This window comes from Electrophorus electricus, chromosome 13, assembly GCF_013358815.1.
Source record: "Electrophorus electricus isolate fEleEle1 chromosome 13, fEleEle1.pri, whole genome shotgun sequence".
In the NCBI taxonomy this organism is placed as follows: Eukaryota; Metazoa; Chordata; class Actinopteri; order Gymnotiformes; family Gymnotidae; genus Electrophorus; species Electrophorus electricus.
In genome coordinates, this window is record NC_049547.1 from 4,042,841 (window position 1) to 4,061,620 (window position 18,780).

Sequence of the window (18,780 nt, forward strand, 5' to 3'; positions counted from 1 at the left end):
TGTAAGAAAGTTACACAACATCAAGTTGCACAAGAGAAAGGAGTCGGAGCTCTACGTCATTATAAAATATCAGTTAAATTTTCCACTGCCGTGAGGGTACAGCAAAAAATTACTTGCAGTAAATTTTTTGATAAGTAAAATATTAATGCCAATGGGAGAAAATGGGGACCTGATTCTGCAAAAAAATTGCATTTGTCCAGCAAAAAATATATATAGTTTAGAAATTCTCCCACGTTGCTGTAGAGGAACGCTGTGAAAGGGGATAACCCCTTAAATCGAAGTTAGTTTACAAGACAGTTTAGGAAGCATATACACTAGCCTATATTTGACGTGCACTTCTGTCAGTGATCCACCCAGCTTACTAAAGTGAAGCTTATCTTTCGACTCTTTGCATAAACAGACTAAACACATAGCTTCTTCGTGCAACACAAATAAATTTAACATATAAAATATATTATGCGCATTACAATACCTCAATATAGTACGTCGCAGTTCGAAGATCCGCTTTTATGCGTGTTCCTTTCTCGAGAGGGGAAAAAAACTTTCAAGCGTCACTTCCTAGTTAGTAACATGAGCACATCACAAAAAAAAATCGGATATTCCCAAATTTGGCGCCATTAAAATGTCCTGCTAGGACAAAATTAATCAGTTATTTAAAATTACACTAACATTATGGAATTAGCACGTCTTACTAAATGGAACACCGAGTGCATGGCATTTAAATGAAGAGTTGCATGTTTCGATGTTTTGACGAGATGTTTTGACAAACTGCACTGCAGCAATACACTGAACTGTTTTGCGTTCTTTACTGACTAGATATCGAAATGAAATGATTATTAGCAAAAGTCTTGGGTATGCGCAGATTCTTTTTTTTCGCCGGTCATTCGTTGCTTTTATTTTGAAAAGCCATACGGGCTGGTGGACAAAATATGAAGCAGTCGTGCAAGTTCATCTGCTTTGCGCAGCCTTTGAATTGGACGTTAGTGAACAATAGGCAGGCAGGCAGGCAGGCAGGCAGGCTTCACCTGATGACCACCTCTCACTCTTTCTCCCTCCCGGTGCTCCCGGTGTGGAGACGTGTGACCTAAATAACGTGCACGTTCGACGCCCTACAGGCGAGGACCGATAAGAGGCGTGGTTGCGTATCACGTGATTTTCACGGAAGCTATAGTTGTGAAATTGGAAGGTGAAGTTAGTAACGTGAGTTTAGGTTTCAAGCAAACCGGTTTAGGTTTCATCGAAATGTTAACCGTGCAAAGAGTCGTTTTATCCTCTCGCCCAGGTAGCGTAAATGAGTGCATTTGGCTTTGTTTTCCTAGGCACATCGCGAACAACTGGCTTTGATCAAAAAGCATTGCTGTTTCGCATGTATTATTTTATATATTTTCAAAGTGCACGTTGTCCTACAAAAATGTCAACATGTGCATACTGAATACAGCAATATACATCCAAATTATTAGCGAAATACAAATATTACATAAGAAATGTACTTTTCTTTTTGCGCCAAGGAAAAAATAGCCATCCGGTTCTAGACAACTTCCGCGTTGAAAAGACAACTTTGTCTCCGGACCTAAAAGAGGATGAAGTCTTGGTCAAAACGTTGTTTCTGTCTGTTGACCCGTACATGGTGAGACAACCTGTTCATTGACATGGGTGATGGTGCACTAAAAACGGAGATGAATCATTTAGAATAACAAACATATTCTTATTTTATTTATTAAGACACTAGTTTGCAGGCCAGTTCTATGCACCATATGTTTTTGCACGTTTGTGTTTACCTTAATCACCCACTTATAATTCAGTTAATAAACCCTCCTGCAAGTGCTGGCAGAAAAAGGGGAGAAAAAAAAAATTACAGCACATGCAAAGGATTAAAATCGAAAACCTCTATGCAGCGCTGTCGTATGAATGATGACACGGCGGCTGATTACCTGTTACCTTGGCGACTCGGGGAGTGTGCCGACGGAGGCGGAGTTGGCGTGGTAGAAGCCAGCCGGAACGAAGTACTGGCTACGGGTGACATTGTCACATCCTTTAATTGGCACTGGCAGACCCGCAACGTGATCAATGGTTACCTTTTACGGAAGGTATTCTTTAATAGGCGCCGTCAAATACATATGCGGACATGCATTTGTTTCCTAGGCATGTAGTGTGGCCTTTCTTGTAGATCGATCCAAGGATGGTAGATGGGCACCTGTCCTATGTTCTGGGTGCGGTTGGCATGCCTGGACTCACTGCGTTTCTGGGTGTGAGGGAGAAGGGTCATGTCACTCCTGGTGCCAATCAGACAATGGTGATCAGCGGAGCAGCTGGAGCTTGTGGGTCACTTGCTGGACAGGTAGTTAATGTGTGTGAACGATTAGTTACAAATGGGGTTTAAAAATGACCAGCCATGGATTTCCACAAGGTATAATTCCAGAGCATAATTTCTACATCATATATAACTTTAAAACCAAGCATGTGACTTAAATCCTAAATTCATATTAAACTACTCCAAAAAAAATAAAATAAATTTATTTATTTATTTATTTATTTATTTATTTATTAGTGGTTTAAAATGGGAGTATTCTTTTAAAACTTAATTCTTAAGTGTTAGCATTTGACTATATGAACGTTGATATGAAGTAAAGAATGTGATTTGCCCCTTTTTCTACAGGTCCGACTTTCACATCCATTGTAATGCGCTTTTGCATGCGTTCTTTCCCTCTTTCCCTGCCTGTTGTCATGTAAGATTGCCAGGCTGGATGGCTGTGAGAAAGTCATTGGCATCTGTGGAACAGACAAGAAATGCCAGGCCCTGGTGTCTGAGCTGGGCTTCACAGCAGCTGTGAATTATAAAAAGGGGGATATCTCGGCAGCATTGAGGGAGAGTTGTCCCAGAGGAGTGGACGTCTACTTTGATAATGTTGGAGGGCCAATCAGTGACACTGTCATATCCCAGGTAGGGCTATACATTCCATGCACCACTTTATTTGGTACATGTATATCTGTATCTGGTAGCCTGCCTTGCCTTCTGCGGTCAATTGAAAACTGTAATCCACACGTTCCTTGGCTCTTTTTGCTGTATTCAGCATTAGTCTATCTACCATTGCTGATTTCTTGTAGCTTTGAACCTTTATTCAACTCTTTCATGAATCATGGTGTTTGACTGTTAGGATTGCGTTAAGTCATTTTGTTCTGAGAGTCGTTGCTTAATCTGCACTGTAGATGAACAGTGGGGGTCACGTGATCCTGTGTGGACAGATTTCTCAGTATAATAAAGATGTGCCCTACCCACCTCCACTGAGCAAGGAAACTCAGGAAGATCTGTGCAGCAAAAATATCACCAGGTCTTCCCCAACTTATTTTTTCCACCAAATACACATTTAGCGTAGTAAAACATTGCATTTGCTAGTCAATATCAATAGATATGGACATGCATAGCTACAACTTCGCATTATTTAGTTTACTTCAGTATCTTAGTTAGCACCAGTGTATCTCAATGGGTTTTTCATTAATGTCCATTTTCTATGCATGTCCCATAGTGCCATCTTCCTGCTCTTTCTCCTAGTGACTTGGAGCAGCATGTCATGTTTGCTTCACTTCTATGCAGGGAAAGGTTTATGGTGTTGAACTATATGGATAAACATGAAGAAGGCCTCCTCCAGCTGAGTCAGTGGGTGAAGACAGGCCAGATTAAGGTCAGCAGTTCATGATCTGCTCATGAGTGCATTTTGCTGCAGAAATGTGACACCTGCTGTTTAATTTTTTCAGGTATTGGAAACTGTAACTAATGGAATAGAAAATATGGGTGGTAAGATTTAAATCACTGCCTTATGTCTAATTTATATAATTTGTTCTATACATGTTAAACTCTTATAAAAATGGGTACAACTGTATTGCAGTGGCTTTTTGCTCCATGATGATGGGAGGCAATACTGGGAAGCAAATTGTCAAGATTTCAGACTGAGCCACATCTTTCCAGCAGAGGGCGCTATTCTTCCACAAGCGGCCTAGTGCGTTTTATTTTTAGTGTTAACTACAATAACATGATCTGACTCGATCTTTACTAGCTTGTAAGCCGAAAGAGCAAGAAGTGCTATAAACATGTCTGTGTATCAAAGAAACACTGACTGGACTTTAAATACGTTCTTAAGTACAATTCAGTGGGGGGTTTTCCCCCCCTTAGAATTGATTTTTCAAAGTTGTCTTCATTAACTTTGGCTTAGATGTCTGCTTTATGGACAGCTGAGACATTTTAGCAGGGAGGCTCATGCAATATGTTTGACATGCATTAAAGATAAGATATTTTAAACTTGTTTCTCAATGAGAAACTTCCTCAAAATGGCAAAGATCAGTTTCAAGTGAAAGTTAAGTTTGAAGTGTAAATCACCTACTACCTAAATGTTAACGGTCATGTTAAATATTAACTATTAGCATGCATTTTGACTTCAGCTTCATTCAGTCTTATGTTTATCATGCCAAAAAACAAGTTATAAAGCAAAAAGCTGTCACTTGATTAATGTGCTTTGGTCACTTGTACGTGTAAAATTTCAAATCGGTGCTTTTTGCTTGAAAGACAGATGCATCTTTACTTTCTGTTTTTGTCAAAGTTTGCATGAAAGTTAAGATTTGCTCGGGTATCACTATTGCTATTTTGGAAGCTTCCACAATATGTACAGCGGAATTGTTCACTGAATTGTTTTTAGTAAAGAGATTACTATAGACAGGAATACAGCATACACACCTACATAATTATATATAAATTATAACACCACAGAATTTCAAATTCAATTCCAGTAACAATCATATCACTTCATCACAACTCTAGATCAGCATGTATGAAACATGGATTGCACCAACTCAATTATTTCATGTGCCACAAAAGAAAAAATAAAATTAAAATGGTGTCTGGCTGTGATCTCATCTCTCAGTCCACCTCCCGTGTAAGACTCGCCTCGTCTACGAGTCCTGGCAGTGACAGAGTTATGATCGGTCCACTTCTACTTCTTACAACGTTGAGGTTACATGAAGCTTCCATTTGAGCTAGCGGTGGCTAACTTATTGAGTAGCTTACTGGCAAGTTAAGTTATGCAGTGTGTAGATGACAATAATGATTACAGCAGCACCGCTCTCACATAGGTAGGTTCCACAGGAGAGTAAGACCTCACGGATGAGTTCTGCATCCGGAACTTTCTCAAAATCCCATCCCAATTATACATTTAGCAAACAAATTCCAGAGCAGCCCAGTTTTCAAGTCTTTACATTCCTGAGAGACAGCAGAGACCTTGAGTGACCCGACCCAGAAAAGCAATACAAGTCAACAAATTCATCAGAACCCATTACAGCAGATTTGTGGTTACACCTGTAAAATGGACAAACAGACAATAAGACCCAAATTTTACATCATGATAAAGGTCACAGTAAAACGTGCATCATTTGCATCAGCTAGATACAATGCAAGTAAAATCTTCATTGTCTTCTGGTTTCTTCAAAAACAAATTTTTATCAGATCGACTTTGTTTCCGTAGTTGACATCCTACATCAGGATATATTCACAGCAGAATGCCACAGAAGGACAGAGAAGACCACCTGTGAGTTACTGATATGGACTTTAGTCATATAAAGGATGAAACATGCTTAACTTTAGTGTATATGCACTACCGATTGCCTTTTCATGCTGCTTGAAGATCGTACCAAGCAAACAAGAATTAAAAAATAATTATCCAAACTTACATTCACCACTCACAAACAGGGGTTTCAATCTGAGACTAATAGTGTCTTGACCACAGTGTATTTAAAACAAAGTTTCACAGCAAAACACCAATACTGAACTTTGTGCAGGATCAACTTGGGACCCCTCATACAAGATAGAAATTTCTCCAAAGAAAACAGTAATAATTTTTTTCAAAAGGTGTTTTGTCCTTTGCCTGTCGAACCAGCTTGTTTTACATGACATGCAGACTTGTATCTTTGCTGGTTTAAAAATAATAATTATTTAAAATTATGAAATCCACAACATTTCAGTCTATCATTAGCAAAATAGACAGCACTTTCCTCTGCCATTTGCAGCAAAAGTTTGGACACACTTCAATGGATGCATGTTTTTATTATTTTTTAAATTTCTTTCTAAAATACATTTTAAACATTATGCTTTAACTTGTTTCAAGACAAACATAAATAGGTCAATGTATGTACATTTTCAAAAGACTTTAAATAGAATCATTTTCTTAGCACTTAGCACATGTGGGAAGTGCCTCTGGGTAGTGGTTAACAGAATGTAAACAGTGCATCAAAACAAGGGCTCGCAACCATGAAATATATCTATATATAAACAAGTTCTGATTTGTTTAACAAACTGTCACATTTGTGTTTTCATAGTTTTGACGTCTTTTTAAATAATAGAGAAGTGGGAAATGGTAATAAATAAATAAATAAATAAATAAATAAATAAATGTGTCCAGACTTTTAACTGCTGTGGTATACATTTCATAGTTTTTATTTCAGCACAGGCAGTCAACATGTTCTGATGAACTGGTTCAGTTGGTAAGAATATTCAAAATAGAGGGCGCAGAAATTCACAAGCTCAATGTCTATGATCCGCTTTTGTATCAACGGATATAGCAGCACTAGAAATTGCGGATTGTTTTTAAAGACTTTTTGCAAAACTAAGGCTCATTAAGAGCTTGATTTAGCAACAAGTGAGATAGTGGCACCTATATGAACAGTGCCCATTGTTTTCAACTTAACTGAAAACCTGCAAGATTTGGTTCAAACAAAAACAAAAGCCAACTACTTTCTTACTGACAAAATGCAATGGTCATCCTGAATAAGTATAGCTGAGCAACTACAATGTCAACAAATCAGTTTAAGCAGATTCATTGACAAAAAACAAAAATAAAAACCGCTATTTTGGTAAACATGTAGTTCCTCAATAGTGGTCCAAAATTGGCATGCATTTTATCAAAAATAAAGAACCTTTGATAACGGATATAAAGTCTTGCAGCAGAGCAGACCATCATTGCTCAGGTCACAGTTCACAACTTCCAGTGTTAAAATGATTCCCAAGTGGTACATCGTCTCTTCAGCAAAGGAGTCTACGTTACTGATTATTAGGGTCCCATCAAAGTCACAGAGTTTTTTCCCCTGTAATAAACAATCTGCCATGAAATATGGTAAAATTAATCTTTGTGGACTGCACCCTAACTGGAAGTTTGTGCAAAGCTTACTTGACATTTTGGATTTATGTAGCATCCAAATGTGTAAGTTCATTTGCACCAGGAGACAGTCCAAGTAATTGTTTTCATAGCAAATGAGTTGATATGCAATACATCACTCTAGAGTGCTTGAATTTGGGCAAAAAAAGTTCATTACTTTCATTCAGCCATTAAGTATGTATGGCAGACTAGGCTACTACCTTCTGCAGTTAAAAAATGTTGTTTAATAACTGCCATGAAATGTAGCATTCTGTTGTAAAATCTGTAAAACAAATGTGATTTTTGAAAGACTAGGAAACAAAGCAGATTTTGCTGAGAAATCAGTAGGGCCCTACTGATTGTGGATGGCACCTTCATTCTCACTACAACAACTGCTAATATAGTGACTGTATAACGAGAGGCAAAAACGAGACAAAACAAAGGCCACAAACAACAAAACGTTTACAAAGACAGCAGACTGGACAGATGTTTGCGTCTGCACAGCGTCTTACTGTCACGACTGTGCGGCGCTCTTGGCATTGCTGCGCGGCGCTCTCGGCTTGCTGGCGATCTGTGGCGCCACCCACTGCCAGGCCCTGCAGGCCAGAAGCAGGCCCATGACCAGGGCCCAGGTCCGCACTGGCGACAGGAGGAACGCCAGGAGCCCGTAGGTCTCCAGCAGGAAGTAGCAGGAGTAGGCCTGCCAGGCGAGGAGGAGGAGCATGGCCAGGTGCACGGCCAGGGCCCACCAGCGGCCCCCCGGACGGAAGAACTGCGAGCGAAATGAGCAACCACGCCAACGCTGGTGGAGGCTCCAGCAGAGGTAGCATGTCAGAGGCATGTTGAAGAAGATCAGCTGGAGAAGATGGAGGTAGAAGGCTATGGTCAAACACCACCTCCCCTTACAGGAGCCGGTGCGTAAGGCACCAAGAACTACTTGTAAGGGTCTGACGGATTCCTCTCAGACCTCAAAATGAGAACCTGTTTCACCCTTCCACTGGGTGGTCATAACCTCAGCCCTCCCCCAGGCTTCTACTAGAGGCCTGGGAGTTCGAGGGTGTGTGTGTGTACACTGAAATGAGGAACCTCAGGTGCATGTGCGACACCTACCTGAATTATACCCACAACATAGGTCAGACTCCCCTCCAGAAAATGCCCGTCCACAAACACGCCAAAAGCAAAGCAGGCTCCGTTGTGCCCATCAATCACCTCCCCAATAAACCATGGACCTGCAAACCAGCTAATAAATCAGGTTCATGCAGGACACTAATGACTTGCAGGACAAAGTTTCAGGTTGCAGAGGTCTTGTAACCCTGGAAAATGATCTCACCCTCTCACTATACAAAACCGTGATGACTTTTACAAGATAAAAAGAGTGTCTATTTGCTATTGGCCAGGCTTCATGCAACACCTCATATAGCAAACAGATACTGTGTGGTGACAGAGCAACTCCCTCTTAAACACTGGGAAATATATACATCACAGGTTCCACACTAACATACAGATGTTACTTCACTAAATCTGAACACTTAATGAATGCTGTTACTACTTTAACTTACCTAATGCAGTGCACAGATTAAACAGCAACAGGGTGTAGAAGAAGAAATTGATCTTGCTGACAAGGTGGAAGGACATAAACGCTTGAGACAGGTTTCCTAACAGGACAGAGTATGTGGCTTTCAGTATGATGCTCACTATGAGATCAGTGGTCTTTTTGGTGATCATTTGGCAGGCAGGCCGTTTTTACCATGTCTCCGGTGAGCCACACCATGTGTGGAAGGTGCCTGAAGGAATCTGAATGTCACAAGGGCACCCACGTTCAACAGCACGACGGCCATGAAAGCGATCCGTGCCTGAGACATCACACACACATACAGGTATCAGGCAGTCATTTACAAACACCATCGTAAAGTAGGTTCATACCACTTAGTTAACTTGTGTACCAGGATGCAATGGTCAGTGAGGAGAATGAAGGACTGGAGGAAACCAAAGCCGGGTGCGAGGTCCTGCTCTAGGGTGAAAAGCTGCTCTCGCACTTTGGAATGACCCGCTGAGTCCTTAGGCGCGCACACATGGATCATAAAGAGAAAGACAGGGGCATTCATGAAGGATAAAAGACATGATCTGTCCCTATGAGCTGCTTCTTTCCTGGGTTGATATTTCCTACTCAAGGCTGCAACCAGCCAGCTTGACCTGAGCAGGCCCTGCTTACCTCCACTTTGACCATGATGGTGTGCAGTCCGGCGAGGTAGAGCGAGGGGTCCCAGCGCAGCACATGCAGAGGCCCCCTCACTGAGGTGGCTTTCCCCAGGGCCGCTCCGTCCACGTAGACATGCACAGCTGTGACCGGTGCAGGTGAGAAGACCAGGATCCTGCCGGGAGAGGACCAAGGTCACCACTGTGCACTACATCACCATTCCAAACTTAAGCCACTGTATCAGGAAACGGAGACTGCATGTAACGTGGGACAGAGTTTGTTTGGCACTGTGGGGTGAACATGATCCTCTTGCAGGCAGGGATACTGTTGTGGTCCAGGCTAAAGAAGACAAATCACAATCACAGAGGGGACACCTGATGTGGGTGGAGCTGCCCATGCGGCCCAGAGGCTCCACTGCTGGGTTGAGATACAGTGCCTCTTTTGGATTGGTGATGACCACCGCTGGCCAGTCTTCAAACGTTAGGTCTGAGAAGCTCAAGAGGTCATGGTCAAGGGCCAGCACTCTATACCTGGACACAGGAATAAGACATGACTGACTTCAGAGGAAATTGCTGATCTGGGTGAGGATTAAAATACAATAATCATGTGAAGTGACCGATCCCTAGTCTGCTAGTTCATGGCGGACCAGTTTGCCACATGCATATAGAACACACATCTGACAACAATATAAAAAACACAGAAAACTACAGAAACCGGGAAGGATTTCTTTCATCAGGATTTCTAACAATAATTAATACTATCCAAAAAGAGAGGCAAAAGACATTCCTACTGAAGAATGCTGACTTTGGCCTTACTGCAAAATCCTGTTTTATGACACACCCCCTGATGTCCCAACAGAAGCCCAATACATTGTTCAGCACTTGTTTGGATCTCAGCATGCGTGTGTGTGTTGGCTCTGCCCTTCTGCACTTACCTGCGGTTGTCCATCCAGTCTCCCAGCTCCAGCTCGAGGGTGCCCGTGTAGTGTCTGCTGTGGAGGATGGGCATCAGGCCCCCCAGCGTATGCAGGTGGCCACACAGGTATGCCACCGCTGTGCTGCAGAGACCAAGCAACACGCCACACCACCAGCTCAAGGCTCAACGACATAGGCTTTGGCTCAGTGCCACCGCAAATGGCAACACGGAGGCGTGCACAACACACTTCTCATAGCTTCTCAGCGAGTGGAATACATTTTACAGAAGCCAAGACCAACACCATACATGTAACTGGATTGACAAAATAATCGTTCCTTCCCTGACCTCATGAGGGCTCGGACTCCTGGGAACGGGGAGATGATGGTGGATGTGGTGTAGTGTCCAAACCAGATCGTCTGGTTGCTGCTGCGGCTTTCCCGGCCAAACACGGCCAGCGTGTCCATCTGACTCTGTGGGGCAGGGTCATTTGGGGTCAGACAAAGACAGGACAAACAGAAAGTGACACACAACCATAGTCAACCATAATTAATCCCAAAAACGTTTACCTGATTAAGTATTCCAAAGAAGTTATAGGGTCGCTTGGGTCCAGGGATGAGTGTGGCATCAGCACAGATGAATGAATAGTTCCCAAAAGGTGTTGTGTGTACATAGTGAAAGGAGCCAACCTTCTGGGTAGCAGAATACTTCCTAAACCCCAAAAGGAAAAACACAATACTTAAGCACTTCATTTCATTCCTCATTCAAGTACTGAAAAGTAAAGGAAATGCATTCAAGTAAATCTTCAATGTCTATTCATTTCAAACTCACTTAGCCAACATTTTCATATTAGCCATAATTCTGTTCTAGACTCCATAACTGTTTACACATAAACAGGACTTAATTCATTGACTAAATGTATGTAAATGAATATGTCTGTTCATTTACAGACCATTACATGCAAGGAAGATTTCTCTGCTACACAATAAGTATCATTAATAGAATTTTTGCACAGACCTGTAGTAGTTGTTCACACTGTCCAAAGATATGATATTGAAGGCATCTGAGAAGAGAGGAAAGAGAATGTGAATTTAGACTGCAGTCTTCATAAAATTAAGGAAGACAATAAGCCATCTGGCTAATGAGAGTCCTTGCCTAGAATCACTGGTAATGCAACAGCAGTTACAGGGAAATGGTACAGATACTGGAAAAATTACAAACAAGGCTGGGAAGAGCTGAGCTAAGGGCTGTGCATGAATTCCTGGTCACCATCTTTTCTACTACACCCAGAGTACTACAGGTTTTCTTCTTACTACAACAGTCATTTACTGAAGTTACTTCAGTAACAAAAGGGCACAGAGATACTTGCCATGGTTTCCACGAATGTCGATCCATTTGGTTTGTTCCAGCACTCGTGACCTCTTCAGAACGTTGTAATAGGCCTGCCATTCCACCTCGTGTTGAAGGGAACCAACTTTATTCTTAGTCTTTGCATCTGTTAAGTCCCCTGATAAATAGGCATCTCAATCAGGAATAATACTCCACAAACGTTTCACCACTGCCACAAGCCAGGGCAGAGTTTTGAAGGCATTTGGACCAGGAACTGATAGCATAAGTCTCTGAATAAATACTGTTGCACTATTTGATAGCTCCATGTCTATTGCTTATACAGAAAATTCTTTAAATGTATCCAGCTCAAGCATGTATAGGAATTGAGGGTTTAAAAATGTGCTCTAAAAATAAAATTATGACCCATTTACATCTTGTTTTGGGTTTAACAAATGGCCATGCATAAGGGATTACTAATAAGTTAATTAATTAATTGGCTAGATATTAAGCAATTAACAATTAACAGTTCTTGGTTCAAGTTTGGTTTATTCGTCACATACATAGTCATACACAGTATAACGCGCAGTGAAATGGTGGTGGTTATTACTGTAAACAGCCAGGTGATGATGATACTGCAGCCTACTCACATTGCAGGTTTCTGACAATAGTCTCTAAATGTTTACACTCACCTGTAGCCAGTACAAGGGCTGGTTTAATGACATCTATAGTGTCAGTACAGAATCTTTCAAAGTCTGGTATGCGTCTTGGATCATGGAAGCGACTAATATGAATGTCCGATACCTGTAGAAAACAGCAACACAGGTTATAACTCATTAGTAGGCAACTTCTTAGTAGGCATGTATATAAACCTATTTAGCTATAGGACAAGAAGGTTTTCTCAGGGGTATTAGTGGAGGCATCTACTGCAAGCCAGAATCCAGATCAGCCAGACTTTCCTGCTAATCTACACTATATACTCTGTTTCATTGTTTAAGGCACTTCTTGCCACACATCTAGTTTGACAACCATTAAACGCTAAAAATGGGCTGAACTGGTAATATTTCAAGAGACGTGCTTAGAACTTCCATTGTTTCTGCTCTAGCACACCTGTTAAACCTAATAGTTATATGATGAGTTTAATGAAACAAGCAGAAAAAAAAAATAATAAAAAAAAATTAAAAAAATTAAAAAAAATCACCAAATTGTCCTGGACTCTGGCTCCAGGTTTGCAGAAATTTTCCCAGATATCTCTCTCTCTCTCATATTGTGTGTGTGTGTGTGTGTGTGTGTGTGTGTGTGTGTGTATGTATATATATATATATATATATATATATATATATATATATATATATATATATATATATATATATATATATATATATATACACACACACACACACACACACACACACACACACACACACACAAATATATAAACATAAAACAACTACTATATGTCCTAGCTACTGATGCAGGCTCAAGGCAGAATTTTATTTATAGTTAACGAATCCCTATTCTTTATTGTCAGTCATATGTATTTTGTGAGCTCTCAGTTACCGGGAAGTTAGTTTGATGGTACTGATCCGATCCCAAATGCATCTTGGCAACTCACCTGAATAAACCAAAATACGTTATCCAGCTGCTCACCGGGATATGGTGGCTCGATTTTCTTAATACGATCGCCATCAGAATGCTTTAAACTCCGTTGAGGGTGCCAAGCGGTGTCATAACTATCCAGCACCCAAGAAGCAAAGCACGCAAGCACTAAGCCGATAATAACCAGAAGGGCAAATACCCGTAGCATCCCGACAGGAACAGCTCTTAAGGTGACGCGACAGAAGTCCAAACCCCTGACCAAAATCACTGACATGTAATAAACACGGGATAGGTGGCCATGGCCTTTCTTTCCTCGGGCTGGAGTAGCTTCATGGGAGATTTCGGCAACCTAGAAAATCCTCGGCTGTTCAATGGAAGGAAGACTGGGCAAAGCTTGCAATAGGACCAATCCTGTACAATTGAAACTTCCGCGTTGATGGGCTTTTACAGCCAGGCCACATATCGTGCACTGACAAGCCATGTGACTCGTTTCCGCAAAGCAGGAAAACGCGCTTCCGTAGAGAATGCGTTAGGGACTGTACCTTGAATGCTACGTGAGCTTGTCACGGAATTCTTGTCAAAGATCATTTGGCTACTTAGATCATTTGCTTAAAAAAAGAAAGAAAGATTGCTTTTAAATGAAAACGACATAAGTGTTGATTCGGTCTGGATTACCATTGCCCATGCAGAAGTCTAAACGTATGCCTAGAGGGTAAACTGTGATCGCGGTTATCTTACGCAAGGCTTACCATAGTTCCACAGCCGTCCATTTAACATTTGGTTGGCAATTTATATTACATGATTAATTAATTAGCTAACGCTCCGAGGACGCCCTACCCTTGCGCTCATGCATCTGCGCATGTGCAGTAGCTTCTAGTTCCGTGGTGGACGACGAATCCTTTACCGCTGTAACTACTGAAGGCATAAAATGACTTTAACGTCTTTGTGGATGTAAAGCCGGTTTTAGTGTGCTGTGTTTGTGGCTCTCGCTTATAAGATTCTAAACCAGATAGCTACGTCGTTTGTGCCAAGTGAACGGTCCTGTAGTTAGCTAGCCAAGGTAAGAAACTTTGACAGTAGCAGCAACACGCTAGCTGTCCTAGCTAAGATAGCTTAGCTCTTTTTAGTCAGCGGGTTCATTCGGCTGGTGTGCACGACCGCCGATAGCGTTTAAACCCTCACATCAAGAAGGCGAAACGCTCGCTTAGACGTTGATTGAGTCGGGAGTGCCCGTTCTGAATCTCCATGCTAAATGGCTAAGAAGACCTATGATCTGTTGTTCAAGCTCCTACTTATTGGAGATTCTGGTGTGGGAAAAACTTGTGTGTTGTTTCGCTTCTCCGATGACGCTTTTAACACGACGTTTATTTCGACCATCGGTAAGGAAAGCGCAACTGTGTTTGTGTTGTTGTGTTAACTGCAGTAACCGTAGAATCTGGGTCCACATATAATCTAGCCAAGCCTAATTGTAAACTATACATGTATGCGTTGCTCAGAAATATACAGGCCAGTTATGCATGCAGGCCAGTTATGCATACAGACAAAATGTGATATGATGACAATAAATGAGAGATTACACATCACAATTGGTGAAAAAGGAAGTGTAACTTAGGTTTGTGTGGTAAAGTTTATATTCTCTTTTTTTTCAGGAATAGACTTCAAAATTAAAACAGTTGAACTGCAAGGCAAGAGGATTAAACTTCAGATATGGTGAGTCTTCAATACTGAAATATCTGGAATATATCCTGTGCAGTTAAGAAAGGATCTGTAAATTATAATGGTTTCATTTTAGGGATACTGCTGGCCAGGAGCGCTTTCACACCATCACAACCTCGTACTACAGAGGAGCTATGGGGATCCTGCTGGTCTATGACATCACTAACGCCAAAAGCTTCGAGAACATAAGCAAATGGTTGCGAAACATTGAGGAGGTAACTGGATCATAATTTAATAGATCCTTAAGATCATAGTTGATTGTAATTTAACATGATGGTTGATTGGGTCAAGAAATCCTTTTTTTTGTGTGTGTGTGTATGACCATGATTTTGGTCAACATAGCTGTTCTTTTCTGTCACAGTATCTCCAGTTGAATCTGTGTTTCCTTACATGACATTAGAGAGGAAAATGCCATTTTGGCACAACACCAATTTTTCAGTAAACAGTTATGTCAGTCACAACAGTTAGTGTGTTTTTCATGCTGATGTCATGTTTAACACAGATTGTAATTATTCCCCTAGCATGCAAATGAGGATGTGGAAAGAATGCTGCTGGGTAACAAGTGTGATATGGAGAACATGCGTGTGGTACCCAAGGCAAGGGGAGAGCAGGTAACTTCCTGTGATGGGTTAACCTAATTTTCCACAAGACGTTACTACACAGCTTATATCTAGGAGGATATATACTCAGTAGCCAGCCTTGTATCTGCACTTACTGGCCACTTGTAAATTTCTGACCATAGGCCCACTGTTGTCCAGACATTATTTGGGTGATCAACTGTTCTCAGTGCAGCATTAACACTGACTTAGTTGTGACTATTTAGCTGACATAAATTTATCATGTAGCGCATTAGGGCTGTAAAATACATCATTGCATTGTGATGCTTCTCTTCGACACCCCTCATATCATGTGTACATCATCTGACAGTAGTGATTTCACATTTCAGAATGTTTATGGCCGTTCGCGGTCTCGAACGTCAGTCCAGACACAAGCACGTGGATGTTGGCATCTGAACAGTCTCCAAATTTATTGCCTTCACAGTCAAAGCATATTAAAAGTGTGCTGCATGAACACCCTTGGGTCCTCACCTGTTAAATCATTTTAATCCACTGTCCTGTGGTTTAACAGTTGATGGGCTAGAGGATGGCTAACGTGTGGCAATCGATGACTCTAACTGTTCACCTACAAGCTGTTTCTAGTGATGTGGCTGGTGAGGGTATATAATGCAGTGTAATTTGTAAGCACAGCAGTTAAGGTTAGAGTTAGAAGATTCTTGCATAATGTTTGGTTCAAAGTTGGCCTTGCTCTTTTGTTTTCAGATTGCCTCAGAACACAACATTCGTTTCTTTGAAACCAGTGCAAAAGCGAACATCAACATTGAAACTGCATTCCTCACACTTGCTGAAGACATATTGCGAAAGGTTAGTCCCCTGAATGGCAATTGGAATTGATGTAGTACACTAAAGTTATTAGACCCATGTAAGTGTTCTGTAGTTTCGGTTTGCTTTAATTGAAATGAACTAAAACTCTGATACATCTACACAAAAGTCAGAATGAGTCTAGTGCTTATGTACAGTTCAACTCAACAACTATATAGCACTGTTGTCTTATGTTGTCTTTTTCATGCTTTTAGACACCTGGAAAAGAGACAGCTCCTGAAAACGTTGACATGAACAGGCAGAGTGGCTCTGCAGGGGGGATGAAGTGCTGCAGTTAGACAGCAATTTTAAAGCTTCTCTTCGACACCCCTCATATCATGTGTACATCATAAGTCTCTTACAGCTATGTTAAATGAAGTTCCTATCATGCTGGATTAGACTTTTACCTCTTATTATACTTGACCAGTCATTATACACATAAAAGGAAACAGCAAGAAACAAACAAAAAAAAAACATACTTTTTATTTCCCTATTATTTCTAAATTAATAAGAGTATTTGGTACATTTAGTGATACTCTCTTACAACTACACTGTCTAGAATAAATTTAGTTAGCTGTTACAAAAAGATTTAGAGCAGATGAATGTGAACTAAACATGAAAGGGACATTCCACTAAATATACATTCATAGTGAACACTAAATGTGCCTTAAATACCATTATAGATCGGTGAGATTAGTGATAATGGTGTTGGAGTGTTCTAGTTGTTGAACTGTAATGATTTTATAGCACACCCCCTCATGAAATTCAGAAATCAAACAGTTGTGCCCTTCACCCAGCAGCAGGGATGTATTTTTGGCTCTCTTTTGTTTCAAGGTAGAGCCTTTTAATGGAACACCTAGTACACATGCAGTACTGTATCTGTAAGGGAACTGATTATTTTGGTTGTCTGTACTGTAGTTTAATTAATAATTTTCAACCCATTAACAGGTCATCTTTATCTATGTAGACAGCCAATGTATGGAATAACATCCAAATACTTCAGAACTTATTTTTTGTTTGGTTCTTTAAAAGAAATAATGTTTTAACTGACATTCCTTTTGTGGCTAGTTTAAAAGTACTTATGCACACTTTGAACTTCCCTCAAGGAGTGCAACACAGTAGTGAATGAGAAGTGAACAAATGCTGCTCTATGTAACTTTCCCACTCACTCAGTATCTGCCGGAGATCATGCACTTCTCTGAACTTGGAGTTCTGGCTGCAAAAGTTCATTCTGGAAACAGGCTAATGAACAGAGGCATGCTCTGCTACTACTTTGTTTGGTTTAACTGCTGCTGTTCAGTTGATGTTTTTTCTTTCTCTTTTCTTTTAAGGAGATGTTTACGGTATTTGGTTCAGGATTTGACATTTCCATAACATTTTTCTGACAGTACCTTTTAACACACATTTCTTGAGGGGTAAAGGGAAGGTATATGTAAGATTACACTGAACTATTATACTAACCATAGAGCTGTTTCAGACAAAAGGCTTGGCTGAGTGATTACTCTTGTTAATTTTACAGTGGAGTGGCTGCATTTTCTACATTTTCCTTCTAATACTCTCCTAAAAAGGCCTTACTAGTATTCCTTACTTGTTAAGTGGATTAATTCAACCACAACGTAACAGTTGGCTCTCTGTCTAAATGTAAATAACAGCTTTATAATAACTACTTTACTCTTGCCTTTTGCACTTTTCTAATGGTGGTTTATGGATCCTGGTTCTAGTCAGGGTCAGTTGTAGGCTGCTTTGCCAGGATGGAAGCTGGTGAAACAGAATCACATGCCTGAGACTGAGCAGTTGACAAGTCAGTTAATAACACCTATACATTTAAGAGATTTGGGGGGAGGGGGTTGGCTTTCATATTCCCCAATAGTGGATAGGCAGCGTCCACCCTTGCTCATCCTAAAACCATCTCTGGTTTACATTTTAATAACTCTAAAATCATAGAAAAACATACTGCTGATTGAGATGTTTCTTGATTGACTAGTTACCTAGTAGTATAATGAGTAATAAATAGGCTTCTGCCAATGATTAAAATGGAATGACGGGAATTTGTTAGTTTTGTAGTGCAATAAACTCACTTTTCACAAACATCTGGCCTGTGTTTCATGTTGCCAGTCAAGATTTCCTTGTGAAGCCTGTGCCAGAAATGATCATGTGGCACTTAGCACTATGCAAATGAGATGTCAGTGTAAGGAGCACTTGAACAATTTGGCTACGATGTGCAGCATGTATTTTATCAAGCACAGTGGAGATTGTAAATGAATTAAAGGTACTAAGATTGTCTAAGAGAGAAATGTGGACTTCCTGGCTACACCCAAATTAAAATGTGTAATACCTATCTAGCATTGTTCCAATACTTCATCCATGTGTATTTGCAGTGTTTTAAGTTTGGTAACAAAGTTGTTTAATGTTCAAATTAAAACGCAATGACAACAGC

The 18,780-nt window shown here is 40.7% G+C and overlaps 4 protein-coding genes across 12 annotated transcripts in view; 2 read left to right on the forward strand and 2 right to left on the reverse strand.

The window, feature by feature from the left end:
• Nucleotides 1–527, reverse strand: part of mideasb (mitotic deacetylase associated SANT domain protein b) — a 17,190-nt gene extending 16,663 nt beyond the window's left edge. For 4 of the 6 annotated variants that reach the window (XM_035532655.1, XM_035532654.1, XM_035532650.1 and 1 more), the window contains exon 1: nucleotides 473–520. The gene's annotated coding sequence lies outside the window, so the exon portion shown is untranslated. Of the gene's footprint in view, nucleotides 1–472 lie in introns of all 6 variants that reach the window. The other 2 variants (XM_035532652.1, XM_035532653.1) reach the window with 2 other exon arrangements.
• Nucleotides 1–5,417, forward strand: part of ptgr2 (prostaglandin reductase 2) — a 7,597-nt gene extending 2,180 nt beyond the window's left edge. Inside the window, exons 1-9 of one of the 2 annotated variants that reach the window (XM_027027312.2) lie at nucleotides 1,086–1,282; nucleotides 1,509–1,627; nucleotides 1,896–2,087; nucleotides 2,168–2,338; nucleotides 2,732–2,941; nucleotides 3,208–3,329; nucleotides 3,593–3,680; nucleotides 3,754–3,793; nucleotides 3,885–5,417. In XM_027027312.2, the coding sequence (XP_026883113.2) occupies nucleotides 1,243–1,282; nucleotides 1,509–1,627; nucleotides 1,896–2,087; nucleotides 2,168–2,338; nucleotides 2,732–2,941; nucleotides 3,208–3,329; nucleotides 3,593–3,680; nucleotides 3,754–3,793; nucleotides 3,885–3,949 (1,047 nt within the window). In that variant the 5' untranslated portion in view covers nucleotides 1,086–1,242 and the 3' untranslated portion in view covers nucleotides 3,950–5,417. Of the gene's footprint in view, nucleotides 1–1,085; nucleotides 1,283–1,508; nucleotides 1,628–1,895; nucleotides 2,088–2,167; nucleotides 2,339–2,731; nucleotides 2,942–3,207; nucleotides 3,330–3,592; nucleotides 3,681–3,753; nucleotides 3,794–3,884 lie in introns of those variants that run through there. The other variant, XM_035532659.1, reaches the window with a different exon arrangement.
• Nucleotides 4,103–13,991, reverse strand: tmem62 (transmembrane protein 62). Of its 3 annotated transcripts, none has more exons than XM_027027311.2 (14): nucleotides 13,226–13,652; nucleotides 12,303–12,414; nucleotides 11,654–11,791; nucleotides 11,302–11,347; nucleotides 10,854–10,995; nucleotides 10,633–10,757; nucleotides 10,307–10,429; nucleotides 9,747–9,902; nucleotides 9,388–9,547; nucleotides 9,119–9,232; nucleotides 8,923–9,028; nucleotides 8,735–8,830; nucleotides 8,286–8,404; nucleotides 4,103–5,344 (listed from the first exon to the last, which is right to left on the reverse strand). In XM_027027311.2, the coding sequence occupies exons 1-14, from the start codon at nucleotides 13,481–13,483 to the stop codon at nucleotides 5,339–5,341; spliced, it is 1,701 nt and encodes a 566-aa protein (XP_026883112.2). In that variant the 5' UTR covers nucleotides 13,484–13,652; the 3' UTR covers nucleotides 4,103–5,338. The 3 variants fall into 3 exon arrangements, with proteins under 3 accessions (XP_026883112.2, XP_035388551.1, XP_026883111.2); XM_035532658.1 differs by lacking the exon at nucleotides 13,226–13,652 and adding an exon at nucleotides 13,959–13,991 and having other exon boundaries at nucleotides 4,732–8,031; XM_027027310.2 differs by having other exon boundaries at nucleotides 4,732–8,031; nucleotides 13,226–13,654.
• Nucleotides 13,992–14,071: 80 nt separating this feature from the next.
• Nucleotides 14,072–18,778, forward strand: LOC113588217 (ras-related protein Rab-10-like). The gene is made up of 6 exons (XM_027027313.2): nucleotides 14,072–14,588; nucleotides 14,859–14,919; nucleotides 15,002–15,140; nucleotides 15,447–15,536; nucleotides 16,245–16,346; nucleotides 16,559–18,778. The coding sequence occupies exons 1-6, from the start codon at nucleotides 14,462–14,464 to the stop codon at nucleotides 16,640–16,642; spliced, it is 603 nt and encodes a 200-aa protein (XP_026883114.2). The 5' UTR covers nucleotides 14,072–14,461; the 3' UTR covers nucleotides 16,643–18,778.
• The last annotated feature ends 2 nt before the right edge of the window (nucleotides 18,779–18,780 follow it).

Bases quoted from the DNA above. Each gene is read 5' to 3' on its own strand.
- LOC113588217 (XM_027027313.2), top strand. From the start codon at position 14,462: ATGGCTAAGAAGACCTATGATCTGTTGTTCAAGCTCCTACTTATTGGA. The intron at 15,141-15,446 runs GTAACTGGATCA...TTATTCCCCTAG, and splicing joins GGTTGCGAAACATTGAGGAG to CATGCAAATGAGGATGTGGA. The intron at 15,537-16,244 runs GTAACTTCCTGT...TTTTGTTTTCAG, and splicing joins CCAAGGCAAGGGGAGAGCAG to ATTGCCTCAGAACACAACAT.
- tmem62 (XM_027027310.2), bottom strand. From the start codon at position 13,483: ATGTCAGTGATTTTGGTCAGGGGTTTGGACTTCTGTCGCGTCACCTTA. The intron at 10,996-11,301 runs GTCTGTGCAAAA...TTTGGGGTTTAG, and splicing joins AGTGTGAACAACTACTACAG to GAAGTATTCTGCTACCCAGA. The intron at 8,831-8,922 runs GTAAAAACGGCC...CTGTCCTGTTAG, and splicing joins TGTGGCTCACCGGAGACATG to GAAACCTGTCTCAAGCGTTT.